General features: G+C 39.7%; 1 protein-coding gene across 1 annotated transcript in view; it reads left to right on the top strand.

The window, feature by feature from the left end:
- TMEM236 (transmembrane protein 236) overlaps window positions 1-21,855 on the top strand; it is a 64,902-nt gene that overhangs the window by 22,703 nt on the left and 20,344 nt on the right. The window contains exon 2 of the mRNA XM_049881905.1: window positions 8,965-9,037. Coding sequence (XP_049737862.1) covers window positions 8,965-9,037 — 73 coding nt within the window. The remainder of the gene's footprint in view (window positions 1-8,964; window positions 9,038-21,855) is intronic.

The raw sequence follows: 21,855 nt of genomic DNA, 5'->3' as shown, positions 1-21,855 counted from the left end.
AATAATCTTGAAAAAAGTTTCTGCACATCCGTTCTACCCCTTAAAAATCTACTCGTCTCCTTGCTTGAAGAAATAAGTTATGACATTATAATACAAAATTTTAAAAAGCTGGGAGGAATCTTAGAGTTCATCTTATGAATATTTCTCACAATGCAGATAGTCTACCTCTGATCTTACAGGGAATTCACTACTTTTTGGATCTCTAATTACTAGAACAATCTTTCTTATTTCCTTACGTTGAAATAAAATCTGCCACCATGTAACTTCCTTCCAAGTCTTCTTATTAGACTTTACTTCCTCTTCCCACCCTTTATATGCCAGTGAATTTGACCATGACCAGGAGGTCTGCCCAACGCCTCCGGGTTTTCCCTTTTCATTGCTTTTTGAGTACTCTTATCTGCTCTCATAATGTAACACCTGCCACTGGTATGATGATGACTCCCAAAACTGTGTCTTCAGGGTGACTTCTCTTCTGAGCTCACTGTATGTACAGTAAAGCTTTTCAGCTATTTGAAGGGGGGTGCCTCACTCTGCCATCTCACCTACTTCTCAAATTGGTCTGCTAAATCTTCTCCAGTATCCAGAGTTCCATCAGTTCTTCTTTTCTCATGGTTTCCAGAACTTTTACTCTTTTGCAAGTTTCCTTGGGAGGCTTCCTGGCTTGTAAATGTCTGGATATGATCTCACTAATGCAGCTCAAGACTTCAATAACAACAACGTCCTGTAGTTTCATAACTTAGCGTGCAATTGACTAAAATTCCTGGAAAAACTTGCTCTCCAATGCAGAATTTCCTCCTCCTGAACTTAGGCAACTCCCAAAAGCCTCTGAGTACCTTAAAGTCAAAGATTGTGCCTTAAGTGTCTTTACAGCCTTACAATATAGTATAGTATATCTATTTAACAACAGTTTAGGTGAATGGGTGAATGAATGAGTACTCAAACTATGTTTTTAAATCTGAATTCAGTAATTCACTCTTATTCCTGCTAAGTATTGTTATGCTAGATTTAACCACTTTCCAATCAATTGAAATTTGTTGAATTCTGATTCTGTCATTCAAAATGTTAGCTATCCCTCTTGATTTTGTGTTATCTGCAAATGAGGTGAGAGCATATCATCCTCATCTCCCCTGGAGTCACTAGTAAATGTGTTAAATGGGGCAGTTTTACTAGAAATCCTCCATGTTAACAGGGATCCATTAGTGTGTTCTCAAATAGCTATGACCCTACTTATCTGAATTTATTCCCAGTTCCCATTTGCCCAGTGCCTCTTGCATTAAACATTTATTGAGTAGCTAGCTATTGGCTACTCAACAGACATTGTCCACATGCTGAAATCAGGTGTACTAGTCATCATATCCTAGGACTCAGCTGGCATTCAAGACCGTCCACTCTCTGATCTCTATCTATCTACTTTTCCAAATGACCTCAATGTACAGATTTGTCATTACAGCCAGTGTTATTCACAGGCTACCTAAAAATACATAAGGCATTGCATCTTTCCTTAGGGAGCTTGTAATCTACTGTGGAAACACACTACTACACATGAGAACATTAGAAATCAGTACAAAAGCAATATACAAGATGTCACTAAATATTATGTGACCCATTACAAGTCCTTTACTATTCCAGAGAATGGAATCATCAAAATTGTTCATACTGACAGTAGGGGGGTATCCTTTTTGATTCACCCTACCTACGTGTCATGGACTGAATTGTGTCCCCCAAAATATGTGTCAACTTGGCTAGGCCACGATTCCCAGTATTGTGTGGGTATCCTCCGTTTTGTGATCTGATGTAACTGTCCTATATGTTGTAAATCCTAATCTCTGCCTGTGGTTAAAGAGGCAAGGTTAGATTATGTTAAAGAGGATTAGGGTGGGATGTAACACTCTTACTCAGGTCACAGCCCTGATCTGATGTAATGGGAGTTTCACTGGGGTGTGATCTGCATCATATTATATCTTACAAGAGATAAAAGAAGAGAGAAGCAAGCAGAGAGATGGGGGGACTTCCTACCACCAAGAAAGTAGAGCTGGGAGAGGAGTGCATCCTTTGAACTGGGACCACTCTGCTGAGAACCTCCTAGATCTAGGTGAAAACTGATACCAAGACACATGGAGATCTCCAAGGAATGCCAGGCCCACAGATGTTGAAAGGAGACAAGGACATTTCCCCAGAGCTGACACAGAGAGAAAGCCTTTCCCTAGAGCTGGCACCCTAAATTCAGACTTCTAGCCTCCTAAACTGTGAAAGAATAAATTTCTGTTTGTTAAAGCCGTCCACTTATGGTATTTCTGTTATAGCAGCTCTAGATAACTAAGACACTATCCTGCCACTACCCCACCCCACAAGCTCACTCCAGTGCCTCGCACTCAGCAGGTATTCAATACGTGTCATTATGGATTCAGGTTTTTTAAGAGATCACTGTGCTTTGGAGTAGCCCGTCTTCCCTTGCAGAGCAAGTTTCACAAGCGAAGCTAGATTTGAGCTGAGCTTGGAAAGGTGGGAGGGGGAAGACATTCTAGAAAGATAAAGAGTATTAGTAATAGGCTGATGTAGGAATAAGCATGAATTCTTTAAGGGATGGGAGGAAGCCAGCTTGCTTAGAGAAATAGCCTGGCAGTATCGTAAAGTGCTTGAGTGTGAGTTTTGGAGTCAGAAAGATCTGGATTAGAATTCATCTTTCATGTCCTAGTTGTGGGGCATTGGGCAGATTCATTTAACTTTCAACACCGATTTCTTCATCTGTAAAACAGAGATGATACCTTCCTTAGAAGGTTGTTGTGAGGTTTGAGTAATGTATGTGAAATGTTTTCCTGTAGCCAGTGCCTTAAGGCCAAAGAATGTAACTTACGTATGCTTATATCAGAACAGAGTGTAGTACATAACTTTAACAACAGTTTAGATGAATAAGTGAAAGAACGGCATTCAGCCTTGGAACAAGCACACACAGCCAGAGTGCTCCTTAGAAGCAAGAATGGAGAGACTTCGTCTCACATACTTTAGACATAGTATCAGGAGGGATCAGTCCCCGGAGAAGGACATCGTGGTTGGTAAAGCAGAGACTTAGTGAAAAAGGAAAACCCTCAACGAGATAGATTGACACAGTGGCTGCAATAATGAGCTACACCATTAACAATGATTGTGAGGATGGCACAGGACCAGGCAGTGTTTCATTCTGTTGTACACAGGGTTGATATGAGTCGGAACCAGCTTGATAGCCCTTAACAACACCAGCAAGTCACAGCATAGAGTGAAAGTGTTACTGTTGTGTGTTGGAGAGTTGAGGCCAGATTGATGGGAGCCTTGAAAGATAGGCAGTGAGATTTTGACTTAATGAGTTACATAAAAGAGTATCAGTTTCTGAGCAGAGCGGCTTTCCAAGTTGTTGTCTGACTCTTCCCACCCACCATGCTTCCTCTGTGAGAAATCTTAGGGCCAGATATTCTTGTTTCACAAATAGGAATCTTTAGCCCTCCCGTGGCTGAACTCAGGTATTTCTTCTTGAGCCCCACTCCTGGGGCGTCCTCACTGCCAGTTCACTTCAGATGTGCACAGAATTCTCTTTAGAGTCCCCTAGCTCAGTCTTCTCTCCCTTGAAATTTCACCATAACTACAAGCCCTGTTAGCCAATTTGTACTACAGTTGCATCTTTGCATTAGTTTCAGCCTGAGTAGATCTTCGAAGAAGTTTTTGTGATATTTCTAACATAAATTCTATTTCTCCTTAATAAAATTATAAGCATACCCTAGCAGTAAGTCAAGAATTTTCAAATGGAGATTAACATTATTTCCAGTTTATTAAAACTCAGTCTTGGGTTGTGTGTTGCTGTCTAGGTGTCCCAACCCATAGTGACTCTATAGGAGAAGGTAGAAATAGCCCCACAGGGTTTCCAAGGCTGTAAATCTTTACGGAAGCAGACTGCCACACCTTTCTTCTGCAGAGAAACTGGTGGCTTTGAACTGCCATCTTTGGGTTAGCAGCCCAGCACTTAACTGCTGCACCAGCAGGGCTCTTTATACTTGGATTAATACTCATTTACTAATGATTCCCACACACATGTCTGTCAGTTTATAGTACTGTGGGGGCTTGCACATTGCTGTGACACTGGAAGCTATGCCCCGGGTATTCAGATACCAGCAGGGTCTTCCATGGAGGACAGGTTTCAGCTGAGCTTCCAGACGAAGACAGACTAGGAAGAAGGACCGAGCAGTCTTCTTCTGAAAAGCGTTAGCCAGTGAAAACCTTACGAATAGCAGTGGAACATTGTCTGATATAGTGCTGGAAGATGAGCCCCCCAGGTTGTAAGGCACTCAAAAGATGACCAGGGAAGAGCTGCCTCCTCAAAATAGAGTTGACCTTAATGATGTGGATGGAGTAAAGCTTTCGGGACCTTCATTCACTGATGTGGCACAACACAAAATGAGAAAAACAGCTGCAAACATCCATTAAAGGTCGGAGCCTGGAATGTACGAAGTATGAATCTAGGAAAAGTGGAAATTGTCAAAAAGTGAAATGGAATGCATAAACATCAATATCCTAGGCATTAGTGAGCTGAAATGGACCGGTATTGGCCATTTTGAATCGGACAATCATATAGTCTACTATACTGGGAATGACAACTTGAAGAGGAATGGTGTTGCATTCATCATCAAAAAGAACATTTCAAGATCTGTCTTGAAGTACAATGCTGTCTGTGATAGGATAATATTCATACGTATACAAGGAAGACCAGTTAATATGACTATTATTCAAATTTATGCACCAACCACTAGGGCCAAAGATGAAGAAATAGAAGATTTTTATCAGCTGCTGCAGTCTGAAATTGATCAAACATGCAATCAAGATGCACTGATAATTACTGGCAATTGGAATGAGAAAGTTGGAAACAAAGAAGAAGGATCAGTAGTTGGAAAATATGGCCTTGGTGATAGAAACAATGCCGGAGATCGAATGATAGAATTTTGCAAGACCAACGACTTCTTCATTGCAAATACCTTCTTTCACCAACATAAACAGTGACTATACACATAGACCTCGCCAGATGGAACACAGAGAAATCAAATTGACTACATCTGTGGAAAGAGACGGTGGAAAAGCTCAATATCATCAGTCCAAACAAGGCCAGGGGCCGACTGTGGAACAGACCATCAATTGCTCATATGCAAGTTCAAGCTGAAACTGAAGAAAATCAGAACGAGTCCATGAGAGCCAAAATATGACCTTGAGTATATCCCACCTGAGTTTAGAGACCATCTCAAGAATAGATTTGATGCATTGAACACTAGTGACCACAGACCAGACGAACTGTGGAATGACATCAAGGACATCATCCATGAAGAAAGCAAGAGGTCACTGAAAAGACAGAAAAGAAAGAAAAGACCAAGATGGATGTCAGGGGAGACTTTGAAACTTGCTCTTGAGAGTCGAGCAGCTAAAGCAAAAGGAAGAATTGATGAAGTAAAAGAACCGAACAGAAGATTTCAAAGGGCATCTTGAGAAGACAAAGTATTATAATGACAAGTGCAAAGAGCTGGAGATGGAAAACCAAAAGGGAAGAACACGCTCAGCGTTTCCCAAGCTGAAAGAATTAAAGAAAAAATACAAACCTCAAGTTGCAATAGTGAAGCATTCTATGGGGAAAATATTAAATGATACAGGAAGCATCAAAAGAAGATGGAAGGAATACACAGAGTCATTATACCAAAAAGAATTAGTTGATGTTCAACCATTTCAAGAGGTAACATATGATCAGGAACCGATGGTACTGAAGGAAGAAGTCCAAGCTGCTCTGAAGGCATTGGCGAAAAACAAGGCTCCAGGAATTGATGGAATATCAACTGAGATGTTTCAACAAACAGATGCAGCACTGGAGGTGCTCACTCATCTATGCCAAGAAATATGGAAGACAGCTTCCTGGCCAACTGACTGGAAGACATCCATATTTATGCCTATTCCCAAGAAAGGTGATCCAACTGAATGTGGAAATTATAGAACAATATCATTAATATCACACACAAACAAAATTTTGCTGAAGATCTTTCAAAAATGGCTGCAGCAGTATACCGACAGGGAACTGCTAGAAATTCAGGCTGGTTTCAGAAGAGGACGTGGAACCAGGGATATCATTTCTGATGTCAGATGGATCCTGGCTGAAAGCAGAGAATACCAGAAGGATGTTTACCTATGTTTTATTGACTATGCAAAGGCAATCGACTGTGTGGGTCATAACAAATTATGGATAACATTGCGAAGAATGGGAATTCCAAAGCACTTAATTGTGCTCATGAAGAACCTTTACATAGATCTTTACATAGATTGTTTGTACAGAACAAGGGGATACTGATTGGTTTAAAGTCAGAAAAGGTGTGAGTCAGGGTTGTATCCTTTCACAATACCTATTCAATCTGTATGCTGAGCAAATAATCTGAGAAGCTGGACTATATGAAGAAGAACACAGCATCAGGATTGGAGGAAGACTCATTAACAACCTGCATTATGCAGATGACACCACCTTGCTTGCTGAAAGTGAAGAGGACTTGAAGCACTTACTAATGAAGATCAAAGACCACAGCCTTCAGTATGGATTGCACCTCAACATCAAGAAAACAAAAATTCTCACAACTGGACCAATGAGCAACATCATAATAAATGGAGAAAAGACTGAAGTTGTCAAGGATTTCATTTTACTTGGATCCACAATCAACAACCATGGAAGCAGCAGTCAAGAAATCAAAAGACACATTGCATTGGGCAAATCTGTTGCAAAGGACCTCTTTAAAGTGTTGAAGAGCAAAGATGTCACCTTGAAGACTAAGGTGCACCTGACCCAAGCCATGGTATTTTCAATCGCATCATATGCATGTGAAACCTGGACAATGAATAAGGAGGACTGAAGAAGAATTGATGCCTTTGAATTGTGGTGTTGAAAATACCATGGACTGCCAAAAGAACGAACAAATCTCTTGGAAGAAGTACAACCAGGATGCTCCTTAGAAGCAAGGATGGTGAGACTGCGTCTTACATACTTTGGACGTGTTGTCAGGTGGGATCAGTCCCTGGAGAAGGACATCATGCTTGGCAGAGTACACAGTCAGGGGAAAAGACAGGGAATCTCAAAGAGGTAGATTGACACAGTGGCTGCAACAATGAGCTCAAGCATAACAATAATTGTAAGGATGGCTCAGGAATAATCTCAGGAGCACTCTCATCTTTTAGTGGTAAGGCTGAGAAGAACTTCAGGAATGCTCTTAAAAAAAAAAAAAACTCCAGTTGCCATGGAGCCCATTCCATGATGACCCCATGTGCGTCAGAGTAAAACTGTCCTCTATAGGATTTTCAGTGTTTGATTTTTCAGAAGTAGGTTGCCAGGCCTTTCTTCTGAGGTGTCTCTGGGTAGCAGCTGAGCCTGGTAACATTTTGTACCACCAAGGGACTCCCTTGAATGCTCTAGCCAGTCCCGCTGGGACCGAGCACTGCAGGAACTTGGATCTGGGCATAGACAAATAGGCAAAGCTACTAATTTAAAATTCCTTCATAACTAATTTTACTCAGGCAGTGCCAACTCTGGCTATGGGACAGGAACAATACTGCCTGCTAATTTATGTGTACTGTATTTTTATAGGAAACCCTGGTGGTGTAGTAGTGGCGTAGTGGTTAAGTGCTACGGCTATTAACCAAGAGCTCAGCAGTTCAAACCTGTCAGGCGCTCCTTGGAAACTCTACGGGGTAGTTCTACTCTGCCCTACAGAGTCGCTATGAGTCGGAATCAACTTGACGGCAGTGGGTTTGGTTTATTTTTTGTGTTTGGTATTTTTATAGCGTGCTTACAAAAATACCTGGAGTGGGGGGCACGGTTGGCAAACAAATGTAGAAAGTCCACGTTATTTATGTGAAAATCTAGAACATCTAAGATGGGGCTGATGTAGGGAGAAGATTGACAGGATCAAGGAGAAATCCTTGATAATTTGAAAGAATTGAACACTTTCTGTACATTATCATAGAAAAGTAACTAACATATGTATGTATTTAACTAGCTTACTTAAACAGGGCTATTGTCATAAAAGAAAGAGGAGGTAAATATTTTGTTAAAGAAAATCTTTGCATATATTGTCTTCCATAAATTAATGATGCCGAATATACATTGTAATTTTCTGTCATAGGATTATAATATATTCTTAATAAGTACTTGGTGAGTTGATCATGCAAAGTTAAGAAATGATGCAAAAACATGTTTGAAAAATTATGTGATTTTTATGTGTGTGATTTTTTTTTTTTGGTTCAAGTAAAAAATTATATTGAATTGTTTTTACTTTGAATGATCTTTAAGTATCTAACAGTTATCATCTCTGTATGTAGTTAAAAAAAAAGAAAAACAAGTTAAAAACATGGGTACAATATAACTTGAGAAAGATTTTCTGTTTTTCACTTGGTCACCAGAGCCTGAGCTCTTGTCCAGGATTCTAATTAATGAAATATGGAAATATTGGATGTCATTTGACTTGTACTATGATGTTTTTAGTAGTCTCTATGGTTTGCTAGAAGAGCCCCGGTGGCACAGTAACTAAGGCACATGGCTGCTAACCAAAAGGTCAGTGGTTCAAATCCACCAGCTGCTCCGTGGGGAAAGATGTGGCAGTCTGCTTCCGTAAAGACTTACAGCCTTGGAAACCTTATGGGGCAGTTCTACTCTGTCCTACAGGGTCTCTATGAGTTGGAATTGACTGAAAGGAATGGGTTTGGTTTGGTTTATTGTTTGCTAATTATTTGGAAATCCCTCACCCCTTTGTTCTAGAAAAGAGTTCTGGTGTCTGTGTACGTTCCTTTTTGCAATACTCACATATTGGGAAATGGAAATAGGGAAGCAGTAGCTTCTGAGAAAAACCATAGATGAATTAGCAAAATGTAATAGGAACTGTTGATCTTGTACATTATTGCTTTTGCTTATTTTTTCTCCTTTGGCAGGAGACCTGTTATGATGATGTGTGTAGTACTCACCACGCTTCCCAGCTTCAGCTTTTCTATAGCAGTGACTGAGGTATGGAATTTTGACTTCCTTTGCTACTGGATTTTGATATTTCAAAATTTCCCATTTTTGGGATTTCATACAGTGATGTGCCCAACAAGTTTATTAAAGTTAATTTTACCCAGCCTTATTCCAAATTTTAATGTGTGTATATATATATCTTTGAAGTATTAAGATCATTGTTACCTCCGTGATTACAGAAGAAAGGTTAGCAGTTAATAAAAAAAAATTCCTTTTATGTCTGTGAGTGTGAGATAGGAATTTTATTTCAAAAAGATTTAAAAAAAGAGTAAGGAATTTAGATACACATTTGTATCTTCTACCAACCTTCGGTTTTTCATGATTGTCCTCAGTTCTAAATGGAAAACAACAAGGTCCTAGGAAACAACCACTCATATGCTAAGACCTTTGATATTATATCTATTAACAAATAATTTGCATGTGATATTTATTTGAAAATAAATTTGAGGACTTCCGGCCAACATGGCACCATAGACAGAAGCACCACGCTGTCCCTCCAGAGCAAAGACCCGAAAAACTAAGTAAAACAGAGATAAATGTAATTCCTGGAACCTGAAGTGTCAAGTGAAGAGATAAAGAACTCACCCAAACACTGAATGGAATAAGAAACTGACAGAGGGCCCCTATCAACTAATGAAGCGTGGATCCACCATCTTGGACTCCTATCAGGGATTGGTAGACAGGGAGCGTGGGAAAGCAGCTTCATGGAGCTCCCAGCAGGGGACAGAGCACCTGGTAACCAGCAATACACACCTTCCTACCCCCCATCCTCTCCCCGCTGCTCTACCTCTGAGATTCCTGGCTGGCTGTGGTGGCTCGGCTGTCTGGGAAGTGCAGTCTCTGTGCTGCTTGGATTCACCCCACCCACTTCAGAGATCAGGAGGCAGGGAGTATGGGAAAGCAGCTTCACAAAGTTCCCAGCAGGAGACAGAGCACCCAGTAATGAGCAGTATACACTTTCCTAAACCCCACCCTTCTTCCCCTTCCCCTTTCAGCCTCCTGTGCTTCCCACCAGCCAGTCTCTTGGCCACGAGGCAACTGCTTTGGCCTCAAGCCGCTTGAATTCACCCTGCCTACACTGGTCAGCCCCCTGAGCTGGTGTTGCTTCTTTTTGTTGCCTTTGGTTTCTTCTGTGCCTTCCACCACCTCTCCCTCCTTTCTCTCAAATGCCTGGCTCCAAGTGCCATCTTGCTTCTTGAAAGGCTGTGAAGCCCCACTTGACTGGGGAACAATTCCCCTGGCCTGCGACACCATGCTGGTGGGATCCCTGCAGTTTTTTTGTTTTGTTTTGTTTTTGCTTGTTTTGCTTTGCTTTGTTGTATTTTGTTTCGTTTGTTTTCTTTTTCTTTTTGCAGCTTGGGAGCCCCTCCTAGCTGGGCTGCACTGCACGGCTTAAGAGCCACTCCCCCAATCTGCACAGCCCTGTAGGTGTGATCCTTCGGGGCATTTCTTTTTTTCTTTCTTTTCTCTCTCTTTTTCCCTTTCTGTCTTCCTTCATTTCTCATCTCTCTACATTTACCTTATTTTCCTGTCTCCTGAATAACTGGTGGTGTATGACATCTATAACCCCTCTAGCCAGGCTATACTGGCAGCCTGGGAGCTACTTGCCCAGTCTTCATGGCCTCACTGGTGGGAGTCCTGGGGGCTTTTCTTTTCCAAATTTTTATCTAATTATTATTATTTTTTTCTTTTTCCCTTTTTCTTTTCTCATTACTCAGTTTCTCATCTCTAAACACTCTTTTTTTTCCTGTTTTTTTTTTTTGTTGTTGTTGTTGGTTTTTGGCTCTCCTCTCTCTCCTTTTTCCCATACCCCTATTAGCTCCACATATTACAACCTCCCCTCTCTTTCCTGCCTACCTGCACTGTGTTCTGAACATCACACCTCTGAGCAGCATATGCACAGCCTACAAGAACTCGCCCAGCATTGATTCCTGGCCTGCCTTGTCAGTCCTAGTAAGTGCCACAAACAACCCATCCTAGCTCCTCCCTTTCAGCTAGACCTGCCCTGCTGCACCATAGCTGCACCATAGACTGGCTCTACCCATTGGACAAGGAGGTGAAAAGTATCATGACTACAGATGAGCAAACAAAGAACACACAGCTTGCCTGCTCAGACATAACCAAATAAAAGAAAAAAGCAGGATGAAACAAACAAATCTGCAATCAAACAATGAAGAAATAACTACTGAATATCCCAAAGACAGCAGACAATATCAAAACATATTTAAAAAAAAAAAAAAAGACAGGATGGTTCCAGTAGTTGTCCAAAATAGAACACCAGATGACTTTCCAGTAGAAGAAAAAGCACTAGAACTACCTGATAGGGAATTCAGATCTCTAATATTCAGAGCAATCCAAGAGTTGATGCAAAAAAGCAGACAAAAATGAGGAAAAAATAGACAAATTTATGGAAAATACAGACAAAAACATGGAAGAAATCAGGAAAATAATACATGAACAAAATACCAAAATAAATTCACAACTAGAAGTCACGCAAAAACAACAATTAGAAATCCAAAAGATAAACAAGATTTCAGAAATGGATAGTGTCATAGAAGGGCTGAGGAGCAGGTTTGAAATGATGGAAGACAGGATCAGCTAAATTGAAGACAAATACCTGGATACAACTCTGTTTGAGGAAAAATCAGAAGAAAGAACAATGAAAAATGAAGAAACCCTGAGAATTATGTAGGATAAAATCAAAAGCAAAAATTTGTGGGTGATCAGAGTTCCAGAGCAGGGAGAGAAAACAGAAAACATAGAGAGGGTCATTGAAGAACTGCTGACAGAAAACTTCTGTAATATCACGAATGATGAAAAGCTGACCATCCAAAAAGCTCAACGAATCCCATATAGGATAGACCCCAAAAGAAAAAGACCAAGGCAAATAATAATCAAACTCATTAAAACCAAAGACAAAGAAAAAATCCTGACAGTAGCTTGAGAAAAACAAAAAGTCACATACAGAGGAGAAACAATAGGACTAAGCTCTGATTATTCAGCAGAAACCATGCAGGAAAGAAGGCAATGGGATGACATACATAAAACCTTGAAAGAAAAAAAATTGCCAACCAAGAATAATATGTCCTGTAAAACTTTCATTCAAATATGATAGTGAAATTAGGACATTTCCAGATAAACAGGAATTAAGGCAATATGTAAAAACCAAACAAACCTTACAAGAATTATTAAAGAGAGTCCTCCAGTCTGAGAACAAACAATATCAGACCACCACCTGAATCTAAGATGCAAGATTCTACCAGCCAGATACCAACATAGGAAATGAACTCTCAAGGGCTATCCAAAACCAAAAGAATTGCAAAAGGGAACCAGAGAGGTTAATCTGTAAACAACAACAATGTCAGAACAATAAAAGAGGGAATAAACGGTATAGGTATAGAACTCTCTAATGGAGAGGAAGGCAAGGCAATACCAAGTAATAATAGACTGGTTCAAACCTAGGAAGATAAGGGTAAATTTCAAGGTAACCACAAAGAAAGTTAACAAACCTACTCATCAAAATAAAGAAGAAAAACATAAAGTCTCAATAAAAACAAAATCTACAAAAACAAAAGAATTCCACAAAGAAAAGGAACTTAGCATGGGAGAGCAAGAGGAACAAAGACAATGTTAGCAGCACACACACACAAAAAAAAGCACTACAAAATGACAGCAATAAACTCACACCTATCAATAATTACACTGAATGTAAATGGCCTAAAAGCACCATAAAGAGATAGAAAGTGAGAGAATGGATTAAAAAAAAAAAAACCAAAAAAACAGGATCCATCCATATGCTGCCTACAAGAGGCACACCTTAGAAACCAAGATGTAAATTTATTAGAAATAAAAGGGTGGAGAAAAATATATCAAGCAAATAACTGCAAAAAAGAGCAGGAGTGGCAATCCTAATGGCAGATAAAACAGACTTTAAAACAAAATCCACCATAAAAGACAAAGAAGGTCATTATATAATGATGAAAGGGATGATCCATCACAAAGACTTAACGGTAATAAATATCTATGCACCCAATGACAGGGCTCCAAAATAACTTAACTCTAACAGCACTGAAAAGAGAAATTGATAGTTCCACAATAATAGTAGGAAACTTCAACACAACACTCTCAGTAAAGGACAGAACATCAAGAAAGAAACTCAACAAAGATATAGAAGAGCTAAAGGCTGCAATCAGCCAAATTAGCCTCATAGACATATATAGAACACTCCACCCAACAGCTGCAAAGTACACATTCTTTTCTGATGCACATGGAACATTCCCCAGAATATACCACACCTTAGGCCACAGAGCAACCCTCAACAAAATCCAAAACGTTGAGATAACAGAAAGTATCTTCTCTGACCACAACACCATCAAAGATGAAATTAACAAGAAGAGCTAGTAAAAAAAAATCAGTTTCATGGAAACTGAATGACACTCTGCTTGAAAACCACTAAGTAATAGAAGAAATCAAAGACAGAATAAAAAATTCCTAGACTCAAACAAGAATGAAAACACATCATACCAAAACTTTTCGGACACAGCAAAGGCAGTCCTCAGAGGTCAATTTATAGCAAAGATGCACACCTCAAAAAAGAAGGAAGGGGCAAAATCAAGACTTTAGCTACATAACTTGAACAAGTAGAAAGAGAATAGCAAAAGAAGCCCACAGCCACCAGAAGACAGGAAATAATAAAGATCAGAGCAGAAATAAACTAAGTAGAGAATAGAAAAATAATAGAAAGAATAAAAAAAACCCAAAAGTTGGTTCTTTGAAAGGATCAACAAAATCGACAAACCACTGGCCAAACTGACAAAAGAAAAACAGGAGAGAACTCAAATAACCCAAATAAGAAATGAAATTGGGGACATTACAAGAGACCCAACTGAAATAAAAAGTATCATAACACAGTATTGTGAAAGACTATACTCCAACAAATTTGAAAGCCTAGAGGAAACGGACAAATTTCTAGAAATGCACTACCTACCCAAACTAACACAAAATGATGTTGGAAATCTGAACAGACTCATAACAAGAGAAGAGATTGAAAAGGTAATAAAAAAAAAAAAATGTCCAACAAAAAAAGCCCTGGCCCAGGTGGCTTCACTGGAGAATTCTACCAAACATTCAGAAAAGAGCTTAGACCAGTACTTCTCAAACTATTTCAGAACATAGAAAAAGAAGTGACACTTCTGAATTAATTCTATAAAGCCAGCGTAACCCTGATAAGAAAACCAGGCAAAGACACACACAAAAACAAAATTTTAAAGATCAATGTCTTTCATGAATAGAGATGCAAAAATTCTCAACAAAATTCTAACCAATAGAATTCAACATCATATCAAAATAATAATAATAATAATAATATGCCACAACCAAATGGGATTCATACCAGGTGTGCGAGCATGGTTCAACATGAGAAAATCAATTGAAGTAATCCACCACATGAATAACAGAGAAGAAAAGAATCATATGATCATCTCAATCAACACAGAAAAGGCATTCAACAAAGTCCAACACACATTTCTGATAAAAATGTTCAGTAAAATAGGTATAGAAGGGCATCTATGCAAAACCAATGGCCAACATCATTCTTAATGGAGAGAGGCTGAAAACATTCCCCTTGAGAACAGGAACAAGACAAGGATGCCCTTTATCACCACTCCTATTTAACATTGTGTTGGAAGTCCTAGCTAGAGCAATAAAGCAAGAAACAGAAATAAAGGGCATCCAAATTACTAATGAAGAAGTTAAACAGTGCCTGTTTGTGGACGATATGATACTATACATAGAAAACACAAAAGACTGCACAAGAAAACTACTGGAACTAGTAGCAAGTTTCAGCAGAGAAGCAGGATACAAGATAAACATACAAAAATCAGTTGGATTCCTATGCACCAATAAAGAGAACGATGAAAATGAAGTCAGGAATACAATACCACTTATAATAGCCCCTCCCCCGAAAGGAAAATACTTGGGAATAAGCCTAACCAGGGTTGTAAAGGACCTATACAAAGAAAACTACCAAGCACTACTGCAAAAAACCAAAAGTGATCAACATAAATGGAAAAACATACCACGCTCATGGATAGGTAGACCCAACATTGTGAAAATGACAATTCCACACAAAGTGATTTACAAATACAGTGCAATCCCAACCCAAATACCAACAACATTCTTTAAAGAGATGGAAAACCTTATTATTAACTTTATATGGAAAGGGAAGAAGGCCTGCACAAGTAAAACACTATTGAAGAAGGACAGTAAAGTAGAGGACTCACACTACCTGACCTCAGAGCCTACTATACAGCTATAGTAGTCAAAACAGCCTGGTACTGATACAATGACAGATACATTGACCAGTGGAACAGAATTAAGAACCCAGATGTAAATCCATCCACCTATGTTCACTTGATCTTCAACAAGGGCCCAAAGTCCATCAAATAGGGAAAAGACAGTCTTTTTAACAAATGGTGCTGGCAAAACTGGATGTCCAGCTGCAAAAAAATGAAACAGACCCATACCTCACACCATATACAAAAACTAACTCAAAATAGATGAAAGACCTAAATATAAAGCCAAAAACTATGAATTTCATACAAGAAAAAATTGGATCAACGCTGGATGCCCTAGTATACAGCGTTAACAAAATACTAAGCACAACCAACAACACACAAGCTCAAGAGAATAAGCTAGATAATCAGAAACTTCTAAAAATTAAACACTTTAAATGCTCATCAAAAGACTTCACCAAAAGAGTAAAAAGAGAACGTATAGACTGGTAAAAAAAATTTAGCTATTACAAATCAGACAAAGGTCTAATCCCTAAAATCTAGAAAATCCAACACCTCTACAACAAAAAGACAAATAGTCCAATTAAAAGTGGGCAAAGGAAATGAACAGACACTTTATCAAGGAAGACATTCAAGTGGCCAACAGACACATGAGGAAATGCTCAGGATTTCTAGCCATCAGAGAAACGCAAATTAAAACCACAATGAGATACCATCTCAGCCTGGCATTATTGGCACGAATCAATAGAACAGAAAACAAATGATGGAGAGGCTGTGGGGAGATCCGAACTCTTACGCACTGCTGGTGGGAATGCAAAATGATACAACTATTTTGAAAAATGATGTGGTGCTTCCTTAGAAAGCTAGAAATAGAAATACCATATGATCCAGGAATCCCACTCCTAGGAATATATCCTAGAGAAATAAGAGTCATCACACGAATAGATATATGCACACCCATGTTCATTGCAGCATTGTTCACAATAGCAAAAAGATGGAAACAACTTAGATGCCCATCAACAGATGAATGGATAAACAAAGTGCAGTACATACACGCAGTGGAGTATTATGCATGATAAAGAAGAATGATGAATCTGTGAAGCATCTCATGACATGGATGAATCTGAAGGCATTATGCTGAGTGAAATAAGTCAATCACAAAAGGACAAATATTGTATGAGACCACTACTGTAAAAACTCATGAAAAGGTTCACACACAAAAAGAAACAATCTGTGATGGTTATGAGGAAGGAGAATGGTGGGGATGGAAAAACACTTAATAGACAATAGGTAACTGGTAACTTCTGTGAAGGGTAAGACAGTACACAATACTGGGGAATCCAGCACAACTTGTGCAAGGCAAGGTAGTGGTAGCTCTATAACACATACAAACTCCCTGAGGGACCGAATTGCTGGGCTGAGGGCTGTGGGGACCATAGTCTTGGGGAATATCTAGCTCAATTAGCACAACATAGCTTATAAAGAAAATGTTTTACATTCTACTTTGGTGAGTAGGGTCTGGGGTATTAAAATCCTGTGAGCAGCCATCTAGGATACTCCACTGGTCTCATCCCTTCGGGAGCAAGGAAGAATGAAGAAAACTACAGACACAAGGTAAAGATTACTCCAAAGGACTAATGGACCACATCTACCACAGCCTTCACCAGACTGAGTCCAGTACAACTAGATGGTGCCTGGCTACCACCACTGACTGCTCTCTGACATGGATCACAATAGAGGGTCCTGGACAGAGCTGGAGAAAAACGTAGAACAAAATTCTAATTTAAAAAGAAAGACCAGACTTGTTGGCCTGACAGAGACTGGAGAAATCCTGAAAGTATGACCCCTGGACACCCTTTCAGCTCAGTAATGAGGTCACTCCTGAGGTTCACCCCTCAGCCAAAGATTGAACAGGCCCATGGAACAAAACAAGACTAAAGGGGCACACCAGCCCTGGGGCAGGGACTTAAAGGCAGGAGGGGACAGGAAAGCTAGTAATAGGAAACCCAGGGTTGAGAAGGGAGAGTGTTGACATGTCTTGGTGTTGTTAACCAATGTCATACAACAATATGTGTACTATTTAATGAGAGACTAGTTTGTTCTATAAACCTTCATCTAAAGTTTGATAAAAAGAAAAAGAAAATAACTTTGAGTTTATGTTTCGACTGAATATGGATGATGGATTCCGAATGATGGATGTTTACAGGGCAGTGATGTTATAGGTGGAACTTTCAGGCTGTGAGAACTTCATTAGCCAAAAGGGTCAAAGAAGACTGTCTCACTCAGCTTAATAATTTCCAAGGTGCTGTGTCAGATATAATTTTCATTTCTCCAAAGTGTACGACTTCAAGTACTCTGTCATACTTCATTTATATTTTGAGCGACTATTCATTCAGTGCAGTTTACATGCCACCAAACCAAACCAAACCCACTGCTGTCGAGTCGATTCTGACTCATGGCAACCTTATAGGACAGAGTAGAACTGCCCCATAGAGTTTCCAAGGAGCACCTGGTGGATTCAAACTGCTGACCTCTTGGTTAGCAGCTGTAGCACTTAACCACTACGCCACCAGGGTTTCCTATTACATGCCAGGCACTGTTAAAACCCATTACCATCGAGTCAATTCCGACTCATAGTGACCCTATAGGACAGAGTAGAACTGCCCAATAGGGTTTCCAAGGAGCACCTGGCGGATTCGAACTGCTGACCTTTTGATTACCAGCCATAGCACTTAACTACTACACCACCAGGGTTTTTAGGCACTGTTAGGTACTGGGGATGCAGCACTTAGGAAATATGACAAAGTCTCTGGCCATCAGTAATTTAATTTACTGACTTGGGGAGAAAAATAAACAGGCAGTTAAAGTAATATGATGAGTGTTATAAGACAAGTGTCCTTAGCAGTGACATCATTGTTAGTACATGCCCTAGATGCTCTGTTAGGACAAATTATAGAACAATCTCAGAAGACCATGTAGATATACATGCATTAAACAAATTGCAACAGATGAGTTTTTTTTTTTTAATAACTTTTATTAAGCTTCAAGTGAACGTTTACAAATCCAATCAGTCTGTCACATATAAGTTTACATATATCTCACTCCCTACTCCCACTTACTCTCCGCCTCTTGAGTCAGCCCTTTCAGTCTCTCCTTTCTTGACAATTTTGCCTGCTTCCCTCTCTCTCTATCCTCCCATCCCCCCTCCAGACAAGAGTTGCCAACACAATCTCAAGTGTCCACCTGATATAATTAGCTCACTCTTCATCAGCGTCTCTCTCCCCCCCTCTGACCAGTCCCTTTCATTTCTGATGAGTTGTCTTCGGGGATGGTTCCTGTCCTGTGTCAACAGAAGGTCTGGGGAGCATGGCCGCCGGGATTCCTCCAGTCTCAGTCAGACCATTAAGTTTGGTCTTTTTATGAGAATTTGGGGTCTGCATCCCACTGATCTCCTGCTCCCTCAGGGGTCCTCTGCTGTGCTCCCTGTCAGGGCAGTCATCGATTGTGGCTGGGCACCAACTAGTTCTTCTGGTCTCAGGATGATGTAGGTCTCTGGTTCATGTGGCCCTTTCTGTCTCTTAGGCTCTTAGTTGTCGTGTGGCCTTGGTGTTCTTCATTTTCCTTTGCTCCAGGTGGGTTGAGACCAATTGCTGCATCTTAGATGGCCGCTTGTTAGCATTTAAGACCCCAGACGCCACATTTCAAAGTGGGATGCAGAATGATTTCATAATAGAATTATTTTGCCAATTGACTTAGAAGTCCCCGCAAACCATGTTCCCCAGACCCCCGCGCTTGCTCCGCTGAGCTTTGAAGCATTCATTTTATCCCGGAAACTTCTTTGCTTTTGGTCCAGTCCAATTGAGCTGACCTTCCATGTATTGAGTGTTGTCTTTCCCTTCACCTAAAGCAGTTCTTATCTACTGAGTAATCAATAAAAAAACCCTCTCCCACCCTCCCTCCCTCCCCCCCTCGTAACCACAAAAGTATGTGTTCTTCTCAGGTTTACTATTTCTCAAGATCTTATAATAGTGGTCTTATACAATATTTGTCCTTTTGCCTCTGACTAATTTCGCTCAGCATAATGCCTTCCAGGTTCCTCCATGTTTCACAGATTCGTCACTGTTCTTTATCGATGCGTAGTATTCCATTGTGTGAATATACCACAATTTATTTACCCATTCATCCGTTGATGGACACCTTGGTTGCTTCCAACTTTTTGCTATTGTAAACAGAGCTGCAATAAACATGGGTGTGCATATATCTGTTTGTATGAAGGCTCTTGTATCTCTAGGGTATATTCCTAGGAGTGGGATTTCTGGGTTGTATGGTAGTTCTATTTCTAACTGTTTAAGATAACGCCAGATAGATTTCCAAAGTGGTTGTACCCTTTTACATTCCCACCAGCAGTGTATGAGAGTTCCAATCTCTCCGCAGCCTCTCCAACATTTATTATTTTGTGTTTTTTGGATTAATGCCAGCCTTGCTGGTGTGAGATGGAATCTCATCGTAGTTTTAATTTGCATTTCTCTAATGGCTAATGATCGAGAGCATTTTCTCATGTATCTGTTGGCTGCCTGAATATCTTCTTTAGTGAAATGTGTGTTCATATCCTTTGCCCACTTCTTGATTGGGTTGTTTGTCTTTTTGTGGTTGAGTTTTGACAGAATCATGTAGATTTTAGAGATCAGGCGCTGGTCGGAGATGTCATAGCTGAAAATTCTTTCCCAATCTGTAGGTGGTCTTTTTACTCTTTTGGTGAAGCCTTTAGATGAGCATAGGTGTTTGATTTTTAGGAGCTCCCAGTTATCGGGTTTCTCTTCATCATTTTTGGTAATGTTTTGTATTCTGTTTATACCTTGTATTAGGGCTCCTAGTGTTGTCCCAATTTTTTCTTCCATGATCTTTATCGTTTTAGTCTTTATGTTTAGGTCTTTGATCCACTTGGAGTTAGTTTTTGTGCATGGTGTGAGGTATGGGTCCTGTTTCATTTTTTTGCAAATGGATATCCAGTTATGCCAGCACCATTTGTTAAAAAGGCTACCGTTTCCCCAGTTAATTGACACTGGTCCTTTGTCAAATATCAGCTGCTCATACGTGGATGGATCTATGTCTGGGTTCTCAATTCTGTTCCATTGGTCTATGTGTCTGTTGTTGTACCAATACCAGGCTGTTTTGACTACTGTGGCTGTATAATAGGTTCTGAAGTCAGGTAAGGTGAGGCCTCCCACTTTCTTCTTCTTTTTCAGTAGTGCTTTGCTTATCCGGGGCTTCTTTCCCTTCCATATGAAATTGGTGATTTGTTTGTCTATCCCCTTAAAATATGACATTGGAATTTGGATCGGAAGTGCGTTAAATGTATAGATGGCTTTTGGTAGAATAGACATTTTTACTATGTTAAGTCTTCCTATCCATGAGCAAGGTACGTTTTTCCACTTAAGTATGTCCTTTTGAATGTCTTGTAGTAGAGCTTTGTAGTTTTCTTTGTATAGGTCTTTTACATCCTTGGTAAGATTTATTCCTAAGTATTTTATCTTCTTGGGGGCTACTGTGAATGGTATTGATTTGGTTATTTCCTCTTCGGTGTTCTTTTTGTTGATGTAGAGGAATCCAAGTGATTTTTGTATGTTTATTTTATAACCTGAGACTCTGCCAAACTCTTCTATTAGTTTCAGTAGTTTTCTGGAGGATTCCTTAGGGTTTTCTGTGTATATAATCATGTCATCTGCAAATAGTGATAACTTTACTTCTTCCTTGCCAATCTGGATACCTTTTATTTCTTTGTCTAGCCTAATTGCCCTGGCTAAGACTTCCAACACGATGTTGAATAAGAGCGGTGATAAAGGGCATCCTTGTCTGGTTCCCGTTCTCAAGGGAAATGCTTTCAGGTTCTCTCCATTTAGAGTGATATTGGCTGTTGGCTTTGCATAGATGCCCTTTATTATGTTGAGGAATTTTCCTTCAATTCCTATTTTGGTAAGAGTTTTTATCATGAATGGGTGTTGGACTTTGTCAAATGCCTTTTCTGCATCAATTGATAAGATCATGTGGTTTTTGTCTTTTGTTTTATTTATGTGATGGATTACATTAATGGTTTTTCTGATATTAAACCAGCCTTGCATACCTGGTATAAATCCCACTTGATCAGGGTGAATTATTTTTTTGATGTGTTGTTGAATTCTATTGGCTAGAATTTTGTTGAGGATTTTTGCATCAATGTTCATGAGGGATATAGGTCTATAATTTTCTTTTTTTGTAATGTCTTTACCTGGTTTTGGTATCAGGGAGATGGTGGCTTCATAGAATGAGTTGGGTAGTATTCCGTCATTTTCTATGCTTTGGAATACCTTTAGTAGTAGTGGTGTTAACTCTTCTCTGAAAGTTCGGTAGAACTCTGCAGTAAAGCCGTCCGGGCCAGGGCTTTTTTTTGTTGGGAGTTTTTTGATTACCTTTTCAATCTCTTTTTTTGTTATGGGTCTTTTTAGTTGTTCTACTTCTGAATGTGTTAGTTTAGGTAGG

The sequence above is a fragment of the Elephas maximus genome, chromosome 4 (assembly GCF_024166365.1).
Source record: "Elephas maximus indicus isolate mEleMax1 chromosome 4, mEleMax1 primary haplotype, whole genome shotgun sequence".
Classification (NCBI taxonomy): Eukaryota; Metazoa; Chordata; class Mammalia; order Proboscidea; family Elephantidae; genus Elephas; species Elephas maximus.
The sequence above is the reverse complement of the archived record's forward strand: the minus strand, read 5'-3'. Positions and strand labels throughout refer to the sequence as shown.